The sequence below is a fragment of the Pelophylax lessonae genome (genome assembly GCF_965119305.1).
Source record: "Pelophylax lessonae genome assembly, chromosome: 1".
Lineage (NCBI taxonomy): Eukaryota > Metazoa > Chordata > Amphibia > Anura > Ranidae > Pelophylax > Pelophylax lessonae.
This window is the reverse complement of record NC_138768.1, coordinates 100,894,333-100,917,822: the sequence shown is the minus strand read 5'-3', so window position 1 is coordinate 100,917,822 and position 23,490 is coordinate 100,894,333. Positions and strand designations below refer to the sequence as shown.

The 23,490-nt window shown below is 48.7% G+C and overlaps 1 protein-coding gene across 1 annotated transcript in view; it reads right to left on the bottom strand.

The window, feature by feature from the left end:
- The window catches only part of LOC309555672 (granzyme A-like), a 45,512-nt gene extending 23,013 nt beyond the window's left edge, over nt 1-22,499 (bottom strand). Inside the window, exons 1-2 of the mRNA XM_082257703.1 lie at nt 22,400-22,499; nt 1,929-2,070 (exon numbers count right to left, since the gene is read on the bottom strand). Of these exons, the coding sequence (XP_082113829.1) occupies nt 1,929-2,070; nt 22,400-22,460 (203 nt within the window). The 5' untranslated portion in view covers nt 22,461-22,499. The remainder of the gene's footprint in view (nt 1-1,928; nt 2,071-22,399) is intronic.
- Nucleotides 22,500-23,490: the final 991 nt, after the last annotated feature.

Sequence of the window (23,490 nt, the reverse complement as noted above, 5' to 3'; positions counted from 1 at the left end):
TTATGTTCTAGATTTGTGAACATTTGAAGGGTTACTCCTGCGGGGGATAGTGCTTCATTCTCTATCTTATAAGTAGATTGTACATGTCAGTTTGTTAGGATATATTAACTTTGCTTTCTTCTAGGTGAAGACTGTTGAATTTTGGCTTCAGTATTAACCTAGTACTGTCAATATGTGAGAGTGCAAGGACTTCTGCTTCAGCTTTACAGAAAGGAGTTCACTATCCTCAACCTATACATAGTTTCTTTTTTTTTTTTTTTTTTTTTTGGAGTATCCCACCTAATTCCCTCAACCCTATCCAAGTTCTCCAAAAATCAAAACAACAAAAACACCTCAAGACTGGTTATTGAGGAAAAGTGTGGCTGGGATTGTCTGCCTGGCTATGGGTCAATCCAGTGGGGAAGAACCTGGGCAAATTTTCAGTGGCTCCTTTGGGAGTAAGCACTGCATGGAGTCCAGCGCTGTTTTCCCCACAGCTGATTCTTTGTTGGCTCTCCCTCTTACATGTCATGCTAGGCTGTCCCTAATTAGCATACTCACCCAGCCAATGAATCCAGCTTTGTCCTGCTGTAACCTGTCAGTTGCTGCCACATGTCAGGTCCTGCACTGCCTCTTCTGGGTTCTTGAAGCCAATCTACTGATGATGAGGGCTGTACTGAGCATGCCAGACCAACAAAAGTGTAAACGAGCCCTAAGTCTAGATGCCATCAAGGGCATCTTTTGGGAGGGCTGTACCGAAAACAATGCAAACGTGAGCCTAACCTTTTCATTAAATTACATACATTAGGTCATTCAAATTTCCCATGCTGGTAGAGTAAAGCCCCGTACACACGTACCGATCGTCGGCGAACGATCGGCCATCTTTTGTCCAGGGCTGTCGGTGTCTGTTGAAAAGTGCAAAAGACTGCACAAGAATTTTGTCCGCCGACTACAGCCGACTGCAGAAGTGATGTCATGTAATGGTTAACTTTCCCTGTGTTTTTCCTTTTCTGAGCATGCCCAGTCTTGCAAATCTGCGGTCTGTCGGCCAAAATCTGTACTGACTGGCGAACAATCGGCCGCTCTGGTGTCGGCATACAAAAATTTTAATGCTTGCATGACAGATTCTTTTCGGCCGAATGTGCGCTGTCGGCTGTCAGAGGCATCATACTAACAAGCCTACAATCGGCAGATCAGTCGTCGGCCGAAGCTTTTCGGCCGACGATCGGTACGTGTGTACGGGGCTTAACTCTTCACCTATAGTAACTCTTTTTCTTCTTTATCATTGCAGGTAAAAAAAAGGTACAAACAGAAGCAACGTGCCATCATTAAATTCTTGGCGAAGGAGGGGTGCACACTGTCCAACATCCACAGAAGGCTACTGAATGTTCATGGAAATGACACTATTGACTAAGGACACCAATGACAAGACATTACTCTTGTCAATGGTATCATCTCTGTAAACATTCTGTAGCCTTCTGTGGACAGCAGAGAGCCTGCACCCCTCCTTCCTCGAGAACCCAGTGAAAGCACTGCTTGGATTGAATTATTTACCTGCAATGAAAAAGAAGTTGCTATAAAGGAAGAGTTACTCTACCACCACGTGAAAATTAAACAACCTGTAAGTTAAAAAAAAAGTTATGCCCACTATTGCTTTACTTTCGATACAGCCCTCGTATCAAATGCTCTTGATGGCATCTTGACTTTGGGCTCTTTTTCACCTGTGTTGGTCTGGCATGTAAGGTCAAGGTGGGTGGTAAAACCATGAATGAGCATCATGAGGGCGTGTGAAATGTCATTCAGAATTTTGATGTGCACGTCTGCTGCCAAATAAAGTCTTATCTGGAGTGGACTACAAAAGTTAAGATATAAAGGTGCAAAACAAGCAACTATGAAATAAAATATAATGCTCTGAGGCATTGAAAAAGGTGAGAAGTAGATGTACTTACATGTTACAGTGTGCTGCAGTTAACACCCAGTGAGGTTTTATCAGGATTCCTCCACAGAGCCATGGCCCCTGTTTTATGTGTACCATGTAAGGTCGTGAATGAGGTTTTGCCTCTTTTCCCCCAATAATTTTCATACAAGCTCCTAAAATGTGAATTAAAATAACTGTTTAAAATGACAATGTAGACGAAAAAGCTGTAGGTAAGTCTATAAACTGATTTGTAAGTCTGTACATTCAATTAATTGCTGGTTGGAAAAATAGAAACCCGGCCTGTCCCCTTCCAAGTTTGGGCCCTCTTGCCATTGTTAAATATAGAACATTTTAAACAGAGACATACAATAGCAATTTCACTTCTGTGTTTGCTGTGCATGAGTACCGAATACTGACCAGTTGACATAAAATCCATTGAATTGAAACAAAACTCACTCAACATTACCTATTTTTAATCTTTATGCTCCTAGCCTTAGTAAAAAGATAGGAAGGTATATTATATTTACTTGTTTTAACTTTTTTTTAAATTTTATTTGCTTACTGGTTTCTAGCCTAGGCCAAAATGATGTCATACTTTCCATGAGTTTACATGCGCATTTTTTATCTTTTACCTGATAGAGGGGAGGAGGGGTTTTCTCAGCTAAGCGCACCCTCCTGCCTGTATGCCTGAGCTAAGGGATTCAAGAAAGTAAATGCTAAATTAATTATCTGCCCTTACTCAAGGGGGGTGGTGGTGTTTTTCAAAGTAACTTCTCTACAAAATAAAGCATGGGACATGAATGGATGGAGGAGTTTGCTTTAAATACTAAAAATGAATTGAATTGTGTTTTCAGTTTGTGGTGCTCAGACACAGTTTAGTTCCACTTTAAGCGTTTCAAGCCTATTTCTACCTTTTGTGACTTTAAAGGAAAACGCTGTTTATTGAGACTAATGATGATGGCTTTCAATAGAAAAGATTGGGGATCCCATTCAGTGCCTGATTAAGAACACACAAGGTCTCAAGGAATAGTGTAATTTGGCGCTCCCCAACTGACAGACAAGTGGTAAGTGGGATCATTTGACACTGGAGGTCAAATAGTTTACCAATGTTGTGAATCACTGCTCCAACTAAGATATTATGAAATTATGATATTATATATCATATAATATTATGTACTGAAACTGTGCTGGAACCTCAACTTTAAATCAGAAGATCCAGGACTGTAGAACACTTGACTCCTGACACTCTGTTTTAGCTCAAAAGTCACTGAACAGCTCCCTCCAGCCCTGCACTGGCTGAGGTACTGTAGCTCTGTGTAGATAATTGTGCAGCTGCCACTCTTAACCTTGTACACTTCCCACTGTACACTGACTCTTCAGGGCCCAAACTACAGGCGCCCCCTTTCACAATTCAGGGTCCTCTACCTAGGTACCCCCTCTAATACTTCAGGGTCCTCTGACTAGTTACCCCCTCTAATACTTCAGGGTCCTCTGACCAGGCACCCCCTTTTACAGTTAGCTGACTCCTGGATCCCTAGAGCCTTCTCTGGAGTGGTCCCCTCTGACACTAGGCAGACCCCCAGGGGCAGTCCACACTGCTCACGACCTTTGTAGGCTTTCCTGGAACTGGATTCCTCTGTCTCTCTGCTGGTTCTCGGCACACCGGATCCCCTCTGCAGCTCAGCTTCACACTCTCTGGATTCCCAGGCCGCCACCCGGGACACCTGCTTCCTCTGACAGGAGGAGAGACAGCCGTACTCTCCCTCCTGGGACTCTGCTTTCCACCAAAGACGCTGCGCCATGCGTTCCCTTCAAACTTATACCCACTCCCAGAATCCTCTGCGTCAGAATCGGCCTTCTGGGGTAGATACAAGCCTCACTGAGCCACTGATTGGGTTTCCTCCACTGCCCAATGAGAATCCTCTCGCAGAGCCAGTGAAGAGTCTCCCCTCTCAGTAACCCCACCTGGGAGACATGACAGTCCAGCTGAAATCATGGCCCTGCTGTTAAGCAGCCACGGCCTACTATACATTACCTAGCACCTACCTGTAGGGTGCTGCACTTGTTTTTTGTTGTTTTATTAGGGATAACAACTTGGATGGGGAATGGGAATTATGGGATGCCCAGCTTGACCAAAATAAATAACCAGGTATAACTTCCTCCCTATGTACACAATCTAGAACTGTCCTCCTTTCCAGACACTGACAGTCTTTTAAGAAGAAATGCAAAAGCCCCTTAAGGACTAGGAACTCTGTCTCTTAGAAAGTAACACTTTGTGTAGTAAGCAACATCCAGGAATGTCTCCTACTGATCCCAGCTCTACTGTCTGCAGTCAAACCACTGTTTGCCACTCTACTTATAAAAGCTTTTTCTGTTGCCACAGATGGTATAACCTACACTCGGGGTACCAGCAGGGAGCATCGCTGGATCCTGGTAGAGAGGTTACTTACCTTGTCCCCGGGATTCCGCGATGTGTCCCTGCAGCATACGGCGGCCGGATCTTCCGCCTGATGCTGTGACGACGTGACGCTAGCAGGGGGGTGGAACCGGCGGCAAATTCAAATAGTAAAACACACAAACACACTGATTTTATTACAAAATAAAATAAATTGACATTAGTTTGCCCCCCAGTGGCCTTTCCTGCAGTTTTAATGTACTTTATATATATATATATATATATATATATACACACATATACTTTAACTTATTTATAGTTTTTATTATATTATAATTTTTGATTTTGTGTTTCAAACTTTATAATTCCCGAGATGTTATAAAGAAGAATGCACAATAAAAAAAAAAATCATATGTGAATAGTTGGTTTGGGCTGCTCGTCCTTCAGAATTACATGCAAAATAATTGTACCGCTTTCAGCACCTAAAATCGGAAACAATCATGCCGCCAGGGAGGTTAATGGCTGGGCCGCTCAGTTACCATCTGACTTTGTAGCAATCTACACACACTATTTCCTAGACCTGAGGGAAGCATTTTTTCACTGATGTCTGCTGTTCTCATTTTTTACGCTCATGTTATACCAGAAACAGTGGCGGAGCCAGAGGGTTAGCTGGGGTGGCAATTACCACCCCAGACGAAGTCCTTGCCACCCCTGTTGCCACCTAGATCCTGGGTGGGTGCATGGCAGCGGAGGAATCACAGGGGATCGCCGTACGAGTCGAGAGCTGCGGAGGGAGGCGGGTCGAGAGCTGGTAGGCAGAGGGAGGAAGGAGGAGCGGAGTAATCACAGGGGAGCATCGATCCATCCCACACCAAGACAGGAAGACCAGACAATCGTCCTGTATCTTACTTTGTGTCCTCCCAATTCTGGGTGATATTCTGGGTGATGTCATGATGGATGGACTAAGGAGAGAACCTTAAATACCCAATTGGCTGGGGAGGCAGCAGGAGTCAGTGCAGCCTAAATCTTGCAGCCAATGGATGCATCGGAAGCGATGTCTGTCAATCACATGCCTTAAATCTTCATCCCGTATTCCCGCGGTCTTCCTGTCTTGGTGTGGGATGGATCAGCTCTGAAAGAAGTTCCTGGGCAGCCTGCAGTGACTGAGGTGAGGGACGGTTTGCCCAAGTAGTAGAAGCACCTGTTCCTGTACAGTCTATGCTCCTTACCAAAAATGTTTCCCCCTTTAATAAGTCATTGTAATGTCACCCATATTCTTTTACCAGGGTGAAAGTACCCTAACACTTGTGCAGCATTAGTGTCAGCTTACTGTCAGTCACCCTGTTTAAAAGGACAGGAATATGGGTGCCATTACAATGATTTATTAAAGGGGGCAAAATTATTGATAATAGTTTTCCTAAATCCTGCTTTTGTTTTTTTGTTTTTTAGCAGAGTGGCAGATTTTTTTATGGGGCTAATAAGCCACAACAGCAAGCCAAGTGTTTGGTTTATGGTTGTGGCATGGCCCATTGACCTGGATAGCCAAATTTCACATAGGCTTAACATTAACCATCGTGGCTGTGGCACATGTAGAGGGGTTCCAGTTGTGATCTAGACTTCGAGTTGCCTGTTTTTACCACCCCATGACCGCTCAGAAAAAAGTCTTAAATGGGCAAAATTATCTGAAAAAACGGACCCTTTAACTACTTCAGCTCCCCCTTAATGACCAGACCATTTTCTGCGATACGGCACTGCATTGCTTTAACTGACAATTGTGAGGTTGTGCGACGCTGTACCCAAATACAACTGATGTATTTTTTTCCCACAAATAGAGATTTCTTTTGGTGGTATTTGATCACCTCTGCAGTTTTTATATTTTACACTATAAACATAAAATTAGAGACAAATCCTTTTTACTTTCTGCTATAAAACATTGAACACTTTGTAGATTGACCCCCCAAAATAATACCTTGCCATCCCCTTTTTAAAAGTCTAGCTCCACCACTGACCAGGAACTCTTTGATTATATGATATATATCACTGTATTTTGCTGCAGACAGAGGAGGCTCTACTTCTAAGAAGATTGCTTCCTGCTCTTATCTATCAGGACATTTTTGACTACTCAACCTTACTTTAGTTTGTTACATTCAAATATTTGAATCAGACAGACAAAATAGGTATATGTGTGTGTGTATGGGTGTATATGTCCTTCAGGACTGTCACAGTATATATTGTTTGTTGATTTGATCTAATCAAGAATTGTCAAATCATTGTTTGGCACTCTACCTATAAAAGTTTTTTTCTGTTGCCACAGATAGTATAACCCTTCATTCCATTTAAAGGGATAAAGGGACATACCCTAAGATTTAATAACAGTGAAACCAGTGATGCTGAAAAAACTGCTTGCACCTCATAGGCATTTACATGTATGTATTTATACTCTTATCTAAAGATAACTGGTATAAGTGGTCTACATAATTTATTACTTTTATTTTACTTTAATAATAACGTTATAACACATAACATGTACTTGCTGTGAATTGCCAAACCCCAGTAAATTACAGGTCAGACGCCAGCCTCTGTCCCCCCCCCCCCCCCCCCACCTGACAAATAATTTACAATGATACTTGCCCTACCGGCACTTTTGATTATTTATATAAATGTCTAGTTACCTCTACACAGCTACGAACAACAATATATAAAAAAATGTGTATAAGATTGTATTGGCACTATATATGCAATATTTCTAATTGTTGTGTTCTTATTTTAGAAGATAAACTCTTTCCCTAAATATGTTTATGCACCCCTGAAGAAGAAAAGAAAAAGATTAAATTTCGAACCACGTTGGGTGTCCTTGAATTTCCTGTTTGGTGCTATTATTTGGAAATCCGAGTGTACTAGAGATTATCTAGAAATTGTGCAATAATCATTTTAATATTGAGTAATGTATATATATTTTTATATTTTGGTTACAACAATAAAGATTTTGTATAATTTTAACAGTTGACGCCAAACTACAACTTATGTTTAACTATGTGTTGCCGTTAAAAGTCCCATTATGGAGGTTTTTCTCCAGAATTCTACAGTTTAAGGGATATTGGCAACTATCAGCTTCTTTCTCAATTTCTAGTCTCAGGACTACCAGTCCACAGAAAGGATTAAGCACAACACCATCCTCCAGAAAGGCTTCCTACATGTGGCAGTCTTTCCCTTTGTGTATCTCTGGGTGTGCTGATGTACTCACATTGTCCTCCTTGCTCCCTGCTGCTCCTTGGGTAAGATTCCTTTCAAACTGCACTGCTGTCAGGATCCTCCCAAGCCAGCCTGAGCTCCAGCCTGAGGCAGGGCCCCCCCCAGACTTTGGGGTTCCCTCCTAGGCCACCGACAGTCTCCTAAGCACTCCATCTTCCACCCGGTTCCCCTGCTGGCATGACTCATCCATATTTAAGGGCTGACTCAGCCACCCTGCCAGGCCCACTGTCCAGGGATTGCCCAAGCTCCCCTAAAAATGCAGATCAACCCTCCCGACCAGGGCCATCTTTAACCCAGGGCAAAAGGGGCACCTGTCCAGGGCCCAGTCATTGTTGGGGGGCCCCTTGAGTCTGCAAAAAAAATCGGCCACCTCTGGTGCTGGTCACATGCTGGCTGCTCGCTACTATCACTTGTAAATACAGAAGCGCTGCTTCTGTATTTACAGGTGACAGCTCTCCCATCCCGGCGGCTGCTCTGATCCCTCTCCAGTACACACTGATCTATGAGAGCAGAGGAGGAGGGGGGCGGGGAAGCTGCGTCTGGAACAGGAAGGCTGCATGGACATCAGACAACATGCTGTGAGTAACATTTGGGACAGAGAAGTCTGTACTGGAATTAGGAGGGGGGGGAGGAGGAGGAGAGGAGAGCCTTCTACTTGGGGGGAGTGGAAAGAGAGCCGTGCACCCTGCTCCCACCTCACCCCTGCACTCTGCTCCCACCGTGACCTCACCCCTGCACTCTGCTCCCACCTCACCCCTGCACTCTGCACCCACCTCACCCCTGCACTCTGCACCCACCTCACCCCTGCACTCTGCTCCCACCTCACCCCTGCACTCTGCTCCCACCGTGACCTCACCCCTGCACTCTGCTCCCACCTCACCCCTGCACTCTGCTCCCACCTCACCCCTGCACTCTGCTCCCACCTCACCCCTGCACTCTGCACCCACCTCACCCCTGCACTCTGCTCCCACCTCACCCCTGCACTCTGTACCTATCTTACACCTGCACTCTGTACCTATCTTACACCTGCACTCTGTACCTATCTTACACCTGCACTCTGTACCTACCTCACCCCTGCACTCTGTACCTACCTCACCCCTGCAGTCTGTACCTACCTCACCCCTGCACTCTGTACCTACCTCACCCCTGCACTCTGCACCTACCTCACGCCTGCACTCTGTACCTACCTCACCCCTGCACTCTGTACCTATCTTACACCTGCACTCTGTACCTACCTCACCCCTTCACGCTGTACCTACCTCACCTCTGCACCCTGCACCTATCTTACACCTGCACTCTGTACCTACCTCACCCCTGAACTCTGCACCTACCTCACCCCTGCACTCTGCACCTAGCTTAAACCTCCACTATGCACCTACCTCACCCCTGCACCCTGTACCTATCTTACACCTGCACTCTGTACCTACCTCACCCCTGCACCTACCTCACCCCTGCACTCTGTACCTAGCTTAAACCTGCACTATGCACCTACCTCACCCCTGCACCCTGTACCTATCTTACACCTGCACTTTGCACCTACCTCACCCCTGCACTGTGATCCTACAAACAACAAGGAGCTGGGGGGGCACACCCTGAACATGCATTTCTAAAGCTGGTGCAGCTATTAACCAAGCAACATGCATATTTACAAAAAAAACGCACAAATGCAAAAGAAATGACTATCAAATATAAAGGCAATCAATAAATAAAAATGGGGATTTAGTCCCACCATATGGCCATATCGTGCTCAAGCCCACCACTACGTCAAAGTACCCCATTGTCAGTGGGTCCTACACTATCCATAAGAAAGAAGGATGAATCCAGCCTCTCAAACCATTGGAGATACTTACTCCTTACTGGGAGAGATGTGCAACTGCACTATAAGGGACTCCTCCTATATCTGCTAGCTAGTGGACACTGATAGAGTACAGGTGTGGGAGGGTGGGGTGCTCAACCCCAGAGTCTGGTCAGACCGAATACATTACAAACAACAAGGAGCTGGGAGGGCACACCCTGAACATGCATTTCTAAAGCTGGTGCAGCTATGAACCTATGCAAAAGAAATGACTATCAAATATAAAGGCAATCAATAAATAATTCTACCTCACCCCTGCACTCTGCACCTATCTCATCCTTGCACTCTGCACCTACCTCACCCCTGCACTCTGCACCTACCTCACCTTTGCACCTATCTCGCCCCTGCACCTACCTTGCACGTGCACTTTGCACCTACCTCGCCCCTGCACTCTGCACCTACCTCTATTCTGCACCTACCTCCCCCTGCACTCTGCACCTACCTCACCCCTGAACTCTGCAACTATCTCAACCCTGTACTTTGCACCTACCTGCACGCTGCACCTACCTCACCCCTGCACTTTACAACCACCTCACCCCTGCACTCTGCGCCTACCTCCATTCTGCACCTACCTTGCCCCTGAACTCTGTACCTACCTCACCCCCTGCACTCTGCACCTATCTCAACCCGGCACTCTGCACCTACCTCACCTCTTCACCTACCTCACCCCTGCGCTCTGCACCTACCTCCATTCTGCACCTACCTTACCCTTGCACTCTGCACCTACCTCACCCCTGCACTCTGCACCTATCTTAACCCTGCACTTTTCACCTACCTCCATTCTGCACCTACCTTACCCTTGCACTCTGCACCTACCTCACCCCTGCACTCTAAACCTACCTCACCCCTGCATTCTGCACCTATCTTAACCCTGTACTTTGCACCTACCTCACCTCCTTACTCTGCACCTTCCTCACCCCTGCACGGTGCACCTACCTCCACTCTGCACCTACCTCACCCCTGTACTCTGCACCTATCTTAACCCTGTACTGTGCACCTACCTCACCTCTTCACTCTGCACCTTCCTCACCCCTGCACCTATCTCACCCCTGCACTCTGCACCTAACTCCACTCTGCACCTACCTCACCCCTGCACTCTGCACCTACCTCACCCCTGCACTCTGCACCTATCTCACCCCTGCACTCTGCACCTATCTCACCCCTGCACCTATCTCACCCCTGCACTCTGCACCTATCTTACACCTGCACTCTGTACCTACCTCGTACCCTGCACCCTGCACCTACCTCACTCCTGCACTCTGTACCTACCTCACCCCTGCACCCTGTACCTATCTTACACCTGCACTCTGTACCTACCTCACCCCTGCACCCTGTACCTATCTTACCCCTGCACTCTGCACCTACCTCACCCCTGCACTCGGCACCTACCCACACTCCTGCACTCGGTACCTACAAACAACAAGGAGCTGGGGGGGGGGCACACCCTGAACATGCATTTCTAAAGCTGGTGCAGCTATTAACCAAGCAACATGCATATTTACAAAAAATAGCGCACACATGCAAAAGAAATGACTATCGAATATAAAGGCAATCAATAAATAAAAATGGGGATTTAGTCCCACCATATGGCCATATCGTGCTCAAGCCAACCACTACGTCAAAGTACCCCATTGTCAGTGGGTCCTACACTATCCATAAAAAGAAGGATGATGTCTGCCTCTCAAACCATTGGAGATACTTACTCCTTACTGGGAGAGATGTGCAACTGCACTATAAGGGACTCCTCCTATATCTGCTAGCTAGTGGACACTGATAGAGTACAGGTGTGGGAGGGTGGGGTGCTCAACCCCAGAGTCTGGTCAGACCGAATACATTACAAACAACAAGGAGCTGGGGGGGCACACCCTGAACATGCATTTCTAAAGCTGGTGCAGCTATGAACCTATGCAAAAGAAATGACTATCAAATATAAACGCAATCAATAAATAATCCTACCTCACCCATGCACTCTGCACCTACCTCGCCCCTGCACTCTGCACCTACCTCCACTCTGCACCTACCTCACCCCTGAACTCTGCAACTATCTCAACCCTGCACTCTGCGCCTACCTCCATTCTGCACCTACCTTACCCCTGAACTCTGTACCTACCTCACCCCTGCACTTTACACCTACCTCACCCCCTGCAATCTGCACCTATCTCAACCCTGCACTCTGCACCTACCTCACCTCTTCACCTACCTCACCCCTGCGCTCTGCACCTACCTTACCCTTGCACTCTGCACCTACCTTACCCCTGCACTCTAAACCTACCTCACCCCTGCACTCTGCACCTATCTTAAAGCTGCACTTTGCACCTACCTCCATTCTGCACCTACCTTACCCTTGCACTCTGCACCTACCTCACCCCTGCACTCTAAACCTACCTCACCCCTGCATTCTGCACCTATCTTAACCCTGCACTTTGCACCTACCTCACCTCTACACTCTGCACCTTCCTCACCTCTGCACTCTGCACCTACCTCCACTCTGCACCTACCTCACCCCTGCACTCTGCACCTATCTTACACCTGCACTCTGTACCTACCTCACCCCTGCACCCTGCACCTACCTCACCCCTGCACTCTGTACCTAGCTTACACCTGCACTATGCACCTACCTCACCCCTGCACCCTGTACCTATCTTACACCTGCACTCTGTACCTACCTCACCCCTGCACCCTGTACCTATCTTACACCTGCACTCTGTACCTACCTCACCCCTGCACCCTGTACCTATCTTACACCTGCACTCTGTACCTACCTCACTCCTGCACCTACATCACCCCTGCACTCTGTACCTAGCTTACACCTGCACTATGCACCTACCTCACCCCTGCACCTATCTTACACCTGCACTCTGTACCTACCTCACCCCTGCACCCTGTACCTATCTTACCCCTGCACTCTGCACCTACCTCACCCCTGCACTCTGCACCTACCTCACCCTGCACTCTGCACCTACAAACAACAAGGAGCGGGGGGGGGGGCACACCCTGAACATGCATTTCTAAAGCTGGTGCAGCTATTAACCAAGCAACATGCATATTTACAAAAAATAGCGCACACATGCAAAAGAAATGACCATCAAATATAAAGGCAATCAATAAATAAAAATGGGTGTGACAGAACCATCTGACTTTGTATTATATTGTTGCTGCCTCCTTTCGTCTGTTTGTTCGGCTGTCCCACGGCCCGTACAGCCCCCCCCCCCTTTGTTCCCCTATGTTTTAGCTGCTACGCTCCAAATTCCTTTAAAGAGGTTGTCACTATGTCTGCAAATTCAATGTGTATTAGCTGCAGATGGAGGGGGGGGATTGTTTCCAGCAGCCCCCTCCTAAAGAATGTCTACTGATTAACTCAGTGCTTTTGTCTAAAATAGGACAGTATGTTAATAGAGTCTGAAACTATTGATAAGTATGTTAATGAGCTCACCTGGCTGTAATTACACAGTCATTGTTCATGTGGTATTCTCAAAGTATATATAAGTGTGTGTTTCTTGCAATAAAAGAGAAGAGAGTTACTCTCGATCAAACCTCACTACAGAGCCTTGTCTCGTACTTGGGGGGGGAATTATTGATGTGCTTCATGTATGGCGCATTGGAGTGGTCGATAGCTGTCCGGGTGTTCGGGAGTGGATTATCCTAGACGACTGTAACCCCTTTCATACTTTGGGGTGTCGTAACAATTGGTGGCAAGCGACGGGAAGAGTCCCACCGCCCAGAACAGTTACCGATGCAGTATGAGGAGCTGAAACGGAATACCCTCAAAAAGTTATTGCAACGTAGAGGACGACCAGCAGGTAATTTAAAGAAACGAGAGATTATTGCTCAATTGTTGGAGATGGATGCAGCACAAGAAAGGGAGAGAGCTAATGTGACTGGCATCTTGGATTTAACACCCGAGGAAATACAATTTAACCGGGCAGTGCAAATAAGGCTGGCACATTTTGGCCCCAACCCTACAGCTGACATTGTGGAACGAGTGCAAGCAGCGGTAACAGCCCAACTGCAAGGAAGAGGAGCGGCAGCAGCGGATGTACCCCATAATAATGTGGGAAGAAAGAAGGTACCTTTTGCTGCGTTTAAAACTTTTGTGGAATCTGAGGAGGAGATTGATGGATTCTTGGCAGACTTTGAAAGGCAGTGTACCTTACACAGGGTGCCCACGGACGAATGGGTCACCATCCTCTCTGGGAAATTGTCCGGCCGGGCCAGTGATGCTTTTCGGGCCATCCCGGAGGAGGAAATTATAGATTACCAGGCCGTTAAAGATGCCCTGTTGGCCAGGTATGCAGTAACGCCAGAAGTATACCGGCGGAGGTTCAGAGAGACCCCCAAGCAAGTGAGTGACTCCTATATGGAGTGGGCATGCAGAGTACACCGTGCAGCAACCCACTGGATGGCAGGATGCCAAGCTGTATCTGGGGAGGAGATCTTACAAGTGTTTTTGTTGGAACATTGCTTCAACAAGTTACCTGCCGGGGTCAGAGAATGGGTCCGGGACCGTAAACCCTCCACTTTCCCGGAAGCCGCTCGATTGGCAGATGAATATACTGACGCTCGTAAGCTAGATGATAATGTGCCCAAAGCCCCTGCCAGGGTGGAGTACCGACAAGCAACACCCACCAGTACTACTATTTACCAGGCTCCAGCACACCGCACCCCGGCTTTGCCTGCAACCAACAGCTATGCCCAGCCACCCCGTTTTAACTCCAGGGATTATTTGCAACCCATCCGGTGCTTTGGATGCAAACAGCTTGGGCACAAAAGGCCGGAGTGCCCGTTGAACACAGCCAACCATGCACAGTCATGGAGACGGCCAGCCGGCGGAAATCCACGCAATTCCCCGCCTGCTGCTCACTGCATTGAGCAGGAGGAATGTTGGGGCGTCCTCCATGAAGCAGACCCGGTCCAAGCCGCTCATCAAGACAACAGGCAGCAGCACCGGCAGATGGTTAAGCTGAACGGAAGGGAAGTCAGCGGGTTACGAGACACTGGTGCCACTATGACTTTGCTGCAGAAAGATTTGGTGTCTGAACATCAACACACCGGAGACGCTGTGGCTGTGAGGGTAGCAGGGGGTGCTGTTTTTCGCCTACCTGTTGCCCGAGTACACTTGGATTGGGGAGTGGGGGCTAGACATGTTAATGTGGGGGTTATGAAAGACTTGCCTGCGGATGTTCTTCTTGGGAATGACTTGGCCCCCCTTGTTTCTGCATATGCTCCCATGGGCCCCAATGAAGTTAATGCTGTGACCACTCGTGCCCAGACCCGCGCTGCCGGAACCGACCCACCTGCTACTAAGACCCAGGTGCTAGCCTTCTTGGGGACAGCAGGGTACTACCGACGTTTTGTCCCTGACTACAGCGCTATTGCTAAACCCCTGACTGACCTGACTAAAAAGAACCTCCCTAAGCAGGTCCTGTGGTCTCCAGCTTGTGAAGCCGCGTTCCAGGCATTAAAACAAGCTCTTGTGAATGCCCCTGTCTTGGCTGCCCCAGTCCCTAACAAACGCTTTCTTGTCCACACAGATGCTTCCATGTATGGACTGGGGGCTGTGCTGAGCCAAGTCGGGGAGGATGGAGGAGAGCACCCTGTCGCATATCTCAGCAGAAAGCTGTTACCCCGGGAAGTGAGTTATGCGGCAGTGGAGAAGGAGTGTTTGGCCCTGGTCTGGGCCCTGAAAAAGTTGAGTCCCTATCTGTACGGGCAGGAGTTCTCCCTCGTGACTGATCACAACCCATTGGTGTGGCTTAACCGGGTCTCTAGGGACAATGGCAGGTTGCTACGCTGGAGTCTAGCCCTGCAACCGTATAACTTTACCATCACTTACAGACCCGGTAAGTACAATGGCAATGCTGATGGGTTGTCCCGACAAACAGACATCACTCCGGCTTCCTAGTCCTGGTCATCCCCACGTTGACCCGCAAGGGTCAAGCCGGGTCTGCCGGAGTGTCCCACAAGGAGGGAGCCATGTGACAGAACCATCTGACTTTGTATTATATTGTTGCTGCCTCCTTTCGTCTGTTTGTTCGGCTGTCCCACGGCCCGTACAGCCCCCCCCCCCTTTGTTCCCCTATGTTTTAGCTGCTACGCTCCAAATTCCTTTAAAGAGGTTGTCACTATGTCTGCAAATTCAATGTGTATTAGCTGCAGATGGAGGGGGGGGATTGTTTCCAGCAGCCCCCTCCTAAAGAATGTCTACTGATTAACTCAGTGCTTTTGTCTAAAATAGGACAGTATGTTAATAGAGTCTGAAACTATTGATAAGTATGTTAATGAGCTCACCTGGCTGTAATTACACAGTCATTGTTCATGTGGTATTCTCAAAGTATATATAAGTGTGTGTTTCTTGCAATAAAAGAGAAGAGAGTTACTCTCGATCAAACCTCACTACAGAGCCTTGTCTCGTACTTGGGGGGGGGGGGAATTATTGATGTGCTTCATGTATGGCGCATTGGAGTGGTCGATAGCTGTCCGGGTGTTCGGGAGTGGATTATCCTAGACGACTGTAACCCCTTTCATACTTTGGGGTGTCGTAACAATGGGGATTTAGCCCCACCATATGGCCATATCGTCCTCAAGCCCACCACTACGTCAAAGTACCCCATTGTCAGTGGGTCCTACACTATCCATAAAAAGAAGGATGAATTCAGCCTCTCAAACCATTAGAGATACTTACTCCTTACTGGGAGAGATGTGCAACTGCACTATAAGGGACTCCTCCTATATCTGCTAGCTAGTGGACACTGTAGAGTACAGGTGTGGGAGGGTGGGGTGCTCAACCCCAGAGTCTGGTCAGACCGAATACATTACAAACAACAAGGAGCTGGGGGGGCACACCCAGAACATGCATTTCTAAAGCTGGCTAGAAATGACTATCAAATATAAAGGCAATCAATAAATAATCCTACCTCACCCTTGCACTCTGCACCTATCTCACCCTTGCACTCTGCACCTACCTCACCCCTGCACTCTGCACCTACCTCACCCCTGCACCTATCTCGCCCCTGCACCTACCTTGCCCATGCACTCTGCACCTACCTCGCCCCTGCACTCTGCACCTACCTCCACTCTGCACCTACCTCCCCCCTGCACTCTGCACCTACCTCACCCCTGCACTCTGCACCTACCTCACCCCTGAACTCTGCAACTATCTCAACCCTGTACTTTGCACCTACCTCCACTCTGCACCTACCTCACCCCTGCACTCTGCACCTACCTCACCCCTGCACTCTGCACCTACCTCACCCCTGAACTCTGCAACTATCTCAACCCTGTACTTTGCACCTACCGCCACTCTGCACCTACCTCACCCCTGCACTCTACAACCACCTCACCCCTGCACTCTGCGCCTACCTCACCCCTGAACTCTGCAACTATCTCAACCCTGTACTTTGCACCTACCTCCACTCTGCACCTACCTCCCCCCTGCACTCTGCACCTACCTCACCCCTGCACTCTGCACCTACCTCACCCCTGAACTCTGCAACTATCTCAACCCTGTACTTTGCACCTACCTCCACTCTGCACCTACCTCCCCCCTGCACTCTGCACCTACCTCACCCCTGCACTCTGCACCTACCTCACCCCTGAACTCTGCAACTATCTCAACCCTGTACTTTGCACCTACCTCCACTCTGCACCTACCTCACCCCTGCACTCTACAACCACCTCACCCCTGCACTCTGCGCCTACCTCCATTCGGCACCTACCTTACCCCTGAACTCTGTACCTACCTCACCCCTGCACTTTACACCCACCTGACCCCCTGCACTCTGCACCTATCTCAACCCTGAACTCTGCACCTACCTCACCTCTTCACCTACCTCACCCCTGCGCTCTGCACCTACCTCCATTCTGCACCTACCTTACCCTTGCACTCTGCACCTACCTCACCACTGCACTCTAAACCTACCTCACCCCTGCATTCTGCACCTATCTTAACCCTGCACTTTGCACCTACCTCCATTCTGCACCTACCTTACCCTTGCACTCTGCACCTACCTCACCCCTGCACTCTAAACCTACCTCACCCCTGCATTCTGCACCTATCTTAACCCTGCACTTTGCACCTACCTCACCTCTTCACTCTGCATCTTCCTCACCCCTGCACCTACCTCCACTCTGCACCTACCTCACCCCTGCACTCTGCACCTATCTCACCCCTGCACTCTAAACCTACCTCACCCCTGCACTCTGCACCTATCTTAACCCTGCACTTTGCACCTACCTCCATTCTGCACCTACCTTACCTGTGCACTCCTCACCTACCTCACCCCTGCACTCTGCACCTACCTCACCCCTGCATTCTGCACCTATCTTAACCCTGCACTTTGCACCTACCTCACCCCTTCACTCTGCACCTTCCTCACCCCTTCACTCTGCACCTTCCTCACCCCTGCACTCTGCACCTATCTCGCCTCTGCACCTACCTCCCCCTTGCACTCTGCACCTACCTCACCCCTGCATTCTGCACCTATCTTAACCCTGCACTTTGCACCTACCTCACCCCTGCACTCTGCACCTACCTCACCCCTGCATTCTATACCTATCTTAACCCTGTACTTTGCACCTTCCTCACCCCTTCACTCTGCACCTTCCTCACCCCTGCACTCTGCACCTATCTCGCCCCTGCACCTACCTCCACTCTGCACCTACCTCACCCCTGCACTCTGCTCCCACCGTGACCTCACCCCTGCACTCTACAACCACCTCACCCCTGCACTATGCACCTACCTCGATTCTGCACCTACCCTACCCCTGAACTCTGTACCTACCTCACCCCTGCACTTTACACCTACCTCACCCCTGCACTCTGTACCTATCTCAACCCTGCACTCTGCACCTACCTCACCTCTTCACCTACCTCACACCTGCGCTCTGCACCTACCTCCATTCTGCACCTACCTTACCTTTGCACTCTGCACCTACCACACCCCTGCACTCTGCACCTACCACACCCCTGCACTCTGCACCTACCTCACCTCTGCACTCTGTACCTACCTCACCTCTGCACTCTGTACCTACCTCACCCCTGCACTCTGTACCTATCTTACACCTGCACTCTGCACCTACCTCACCCCTGCATTCTATACCTATCTTAACCCTGAACTTTGCACCTTCCTCACCCCTTCACTCTGCACCTTCCTCACCCCTGCACTCTGCACCTATCTCGCCCCTGCACCTACCTCCACTCTGCACCTACCTCACCCCTGCACTCTGCTCCCACCGTGACCTCACCCCTGCACTTTACAACCACCTCACCCCTGCAGTATGCACCTACCTCGATTCTGCACCTACCCTACCCCTGAACTCTGTACCTACCTCACCCCTGCACTTTACACCTACCTCACCCCTGCACTCTGCACCTATCTCAACCCTGCACTCTGCACCTACCTCACCTCTTCACCTACCTCACCTCTGCGCTCTGCACCTACCTCCATTCTGCACCTACCTTACCCTTGCACTCTGCACCTACCACACCCCTGCACTCTGCACCTACCTCACCTCTGCACTCTGTACCTACCTCACCCCTGCACTCTGTACCTATCTTACACCTGCACTCTGCACCCACCTCCCCTCTGCACTCTGCTCCCACCTCACCCCTGCACTCTGCTCCCACCTCACCCTTGCACTCTGCACCTATCTCAACCCTGCACTCTGCACCTACCTCACCTCTTCACCTACCTCACCCCTGCGCTCTGCACCTACCTCCATTCTGCACCTACCTTACCCTTGCACTCTGCACCTACCTCACCCCTGCACTCTAAACCTACCTCACCCCTGCACTCTGCACCTATCTTAACCCTGCACTGTGCACCTATCTCACCCCTGTGCTCTGCACCTACCTCTATTCTGCACCAACCTTACCCTTGCACTCTGCACCTACCTCACCCCTGCACTCTGCACCTACCTCACCCCTGCACTCTGCACCTATCTTAACCCTGCACTTTGCACCTATCTCACCCCTTCACTCTGCACCTTCCTCACCCCTTCACTCTGTACCTACCTCCACTCTGCACCTACCTCACCCCTGCTCTCTGCACCTATCTCGCCCCTGCACCTACCTCACACGTGCACTCTGCACCTACCTCGCCCCTGCACTCTGCACCTACCTCGCCCCTGCACTCTGCACCTACTTCACCTCTGCACTCTGCACCTACCTCCACTCTGCACCTACCTCCCCCCTGCACTCTGCACCTACCTCACCCCTGAACTCTGCAACAATCTCAACCCTGTACTTTGCACCTACCTCCACTCTTCACCTACCTCATCCCTTCACTCTACAACCACCTCACCCCTGCACTCTGCGCCAACCTCCATTCTGCACCTACCTTCCCCCTAAACTCTGTACCTACCTCACCCCTGCACTTTACACCTACCTCACCCCTGCACTCTGCACCTACCTCACCTCTTCACCTACCTCGCCCGTGCACTCTGCACCTACCTCGCCCCTTCACGCTGCACCTACTTCACCTCTGCACTCTGCATCTACCTCCACTCTGCACCTACCTCCCCCCTGCACTCTGCACCTACCTCGCCCCGGCACTCTGCACCTACCTCACCCCTGAACTCTGCAACTATCTCAACCCTGTACTTTGCACCTACCTCCACTCTTCACCTACCTCACCCCTGCACTCTACAACCACCTCACCCCTGCACTCTGCACCTACTTCCATTCTGCACCTACCTTCCCCTGAACTCTGCGCCTACCTTACCCTTGCACTCTGCACCTACCTCATCCCTGCACTCTGCACCTACCTCACCCCTGCACTCTGCACCTATCTTAACCCTGCACTTTGCACCTACCTCACCCCTTCACTCTGCACCTACCTCACCCCTGCACTCTGCACCTACCTCACCCCTGCACTCTGCACTTACCTCACCCCTGCACTCTGCACTTACCTCAACCCTGCACTTTGCACCTACCTCCACTCTGCACTTACCTCACTCCTGCACTCTGCACCTACCTCCACTCTGCACCTACTTCACCCCTGCACTCTGCACCTAGCGCACCCCTGCATTTTGCACCTTGCTCACCTCTGCGCTGTGCACATAGCGCATCCCTGCACTGTGCAAATAGCACACCCCTGCATCTAGCATACCTCTGCGATCTGCACACAGCGCATCCCTGCATGTAGCACACCCCTGAACCCTGCACTCTTTACCTAGCGCACCCCTGAACCCTGCACTCTGTACATATCACACCCCCTCAATCCTGCACTCTGCACATAGCGCATCCCTTAATTTTGCAATCTGCACGTAGCGCAACCCCCAACCCTGCACTCTGTACATAGCACACCCCTGCACTCTGTACCTAGCGTACCTCTGAACCCTGCATTCTGTACATAGTGCACCCTTCAACTCTGCATGTAGCACACCTTTCAACTAGGCACTCTTTATGTAGTGCACCCCTCAACTCTGCACCCTGTACATAGTATACCCCTCAGTGCTAGTGCAGTTTGGCCACACCCGCAATTTGATGCAGAGGTTATGATGTGCAGTAACCTCCAGCAACCAATCAGTGAGCAATAATGATTTGCAGTAACCACTAGAAACCAATTAGTGAGCAGTAATGATGGTCTGTAACATCTTGAAACCAGTCGGTTAGTGGTAATGCTGTGCAATATCCTCTAGCAACTAATCAGTAAGCAGTAATGATGTGCAGTAACCTCTGGCAACTAATCAGTGAGTGGTAATGATGTGCTGTAACCTCTGGCAGCCAATCACAATCGCTGCCTGATCTTCTGCAGTAAAAACTCATTTTGAGTATAGCGGGGGGCCCCAGGAAAATTTTTGCCCAGGGTCCAATCAATAATAAAGACGACCCTGCTGCTGACATACACTCTCTAGCTTCTAGAACTTTCTTCAAACTCCCAGAAACAGGGGGAGGCACCAGAGACCTGCCTCTGTGAGTCATCCAGCCTAAACTTCAGTAAATTCCAGATTTAGACTTACCATGAGTCATACAAATAAATGTACCTGTACTAACCTACTAGCACACTAGAGGGTACTATACATGTAATAACAAATAAAGTTTAGTGAAAAATGTACAAATTTAGTGTTACATCCAAGCATATAAATCTCTCCCACACTAAAAAATGTTCAGCCCCCCTGCCCAAATTGGGCACACATACCAATTTAAACACATGAGTCAGGGCACCTACAGTATGTACAAAAACGCTGATTGTGCTACACATGTTACATATTGTGCTCTCATGGATACTACTAATGATTCTAGGGCTATTATCAACTATACAGCAATGACCTATAGGGGCTTTTAAAGCATTGTGAATGGAACATTTAGGGTAGCAATTTTTTAATCGTGATTTCTTGAGTGCATGCAATTTTAAGGCTTGATATACAGTATATTTGTCACAACCTTATCTTTAATAATTTACCAAAAAATGGGTAACATATTTAGTTTGTGTGCCCTAAAGTTAACTTCAGTGTAGTTTTACCAAGAAGTTTTACCAAACTGTTGTACTAATATTTTGGTCTATGTGAAACATGGTCAGTGTGGACATCACCTATCACCAAACCCTCCCCAAACTTTCACCATCATTTGGTCTAAGTCGGTGCAGCTGTGCATGGCTCTACCCGCACAGCCATGTAGTTCATTCACAGTTGTGAATGAAATAGCTACAAGTCCCATTTTACCACCATAGCAGAGGGAAATGTAGTTCTTAATGGAGCACAAGTGTGGTGCTATCACCTCACTTGTAGCCCATTGATACTCCCCCCAGCTCTGTAGCTGAAAGCCCATACCTTGGTATGGACCCATGGCTGGAGAAATAGTTTGCAGGAGCCAGAGCATTGCACCGACTGATTGGAGTGAAATGCTTTGCAGGTTCAAATGAAAAAATAATAAATGCACACTTGCTTTTTGCAAAAATGGGTGCATTTATTATTTTTTTGCAAAGTGTAATTCTCCTCCAACCTCTGTTATTCATTAGCAGAAGAATATTTTAACAATAAATGTAGACAATATACTTACGTCCATCAAGAAGAAGAATTACCAATATTGCTGATAGTTGCAGGGACAGAAAAAGTTTCATTGTAATAGAGATTTCACAGTACGTTGTACTGAGGAAGGCAGAAGTAACTTAACAGCTTAACTGCAAAGTAGGTGACAATTTAGGTCCTCTCAGATCAGATAACAGATAGTTTAGACAAAACTGCAAGTTTCCATATGATTTTGCAAATAGACACATTTATTAACTTTAGATTGTTTGACTCAACTCGCAGAATGATTAACATAATCCACACAGCTGAAGCCACGAAAACGCCTTCTCTCCTTCTTATACTGGATGCAAAGAAGGCATTTGACTGGATCCACTGGTCCTACCTGTCACGCACCCTATCGGCCTTTGGCTTCCAGGGATATATCCATTCGGCCATTATGGCATTGTATACGACTCCTTCTGCGCAGGTGCTGGTGGCTGGTGCACTGTCTGATCCCTTTCCCATAACGAACGGGACTAGGCAGGGGTGCCCTCTTTCGCCACTCATTTCTGACTTCCTCATGGAGCCTTTAGTGGTATATATACGCTCTAATCCCAACATTTTTGGTCTAAGTGTTCAAAATACGTCCCATACCATCAGCTTATTTGCAGACGACATAATTTTGATATTGACAAAAGTTAACGAATCCCTGACCTATGTGCATGACACCATGCAATTATTCAACAGGATATCCTACTACAAAGTTAATAACTCAAAGTCTCACATATTGCCTATAGGGATCCCTCTACCTACCAGGCGCAGATTGGAGGCTTCTTTTCCTTACAAATGGTCGCAGGAGGGGATGCAATATCTGGGTGTTACGCTTACTCCGAACTTCACTAAACCTGGCGCAGGCTAACTATACCCCCTTTAGCTCAGGGACGATTATCCACCTCCACATATAGAAAGGAGACTGCCGCTAATACCCTCCTACGGGCAGATAGCCATCACCCGGAGCCCCTTAAAAGAGGCATCCCTGTTGGGCAGTTCATTCGGGTCAAGCGCAACTGCTCTGACCCGAGTGAATACCAACGGGAAGGAGCCAAGCTATATATGAGATTCTGGGAAAGAGGTTACTCCCAC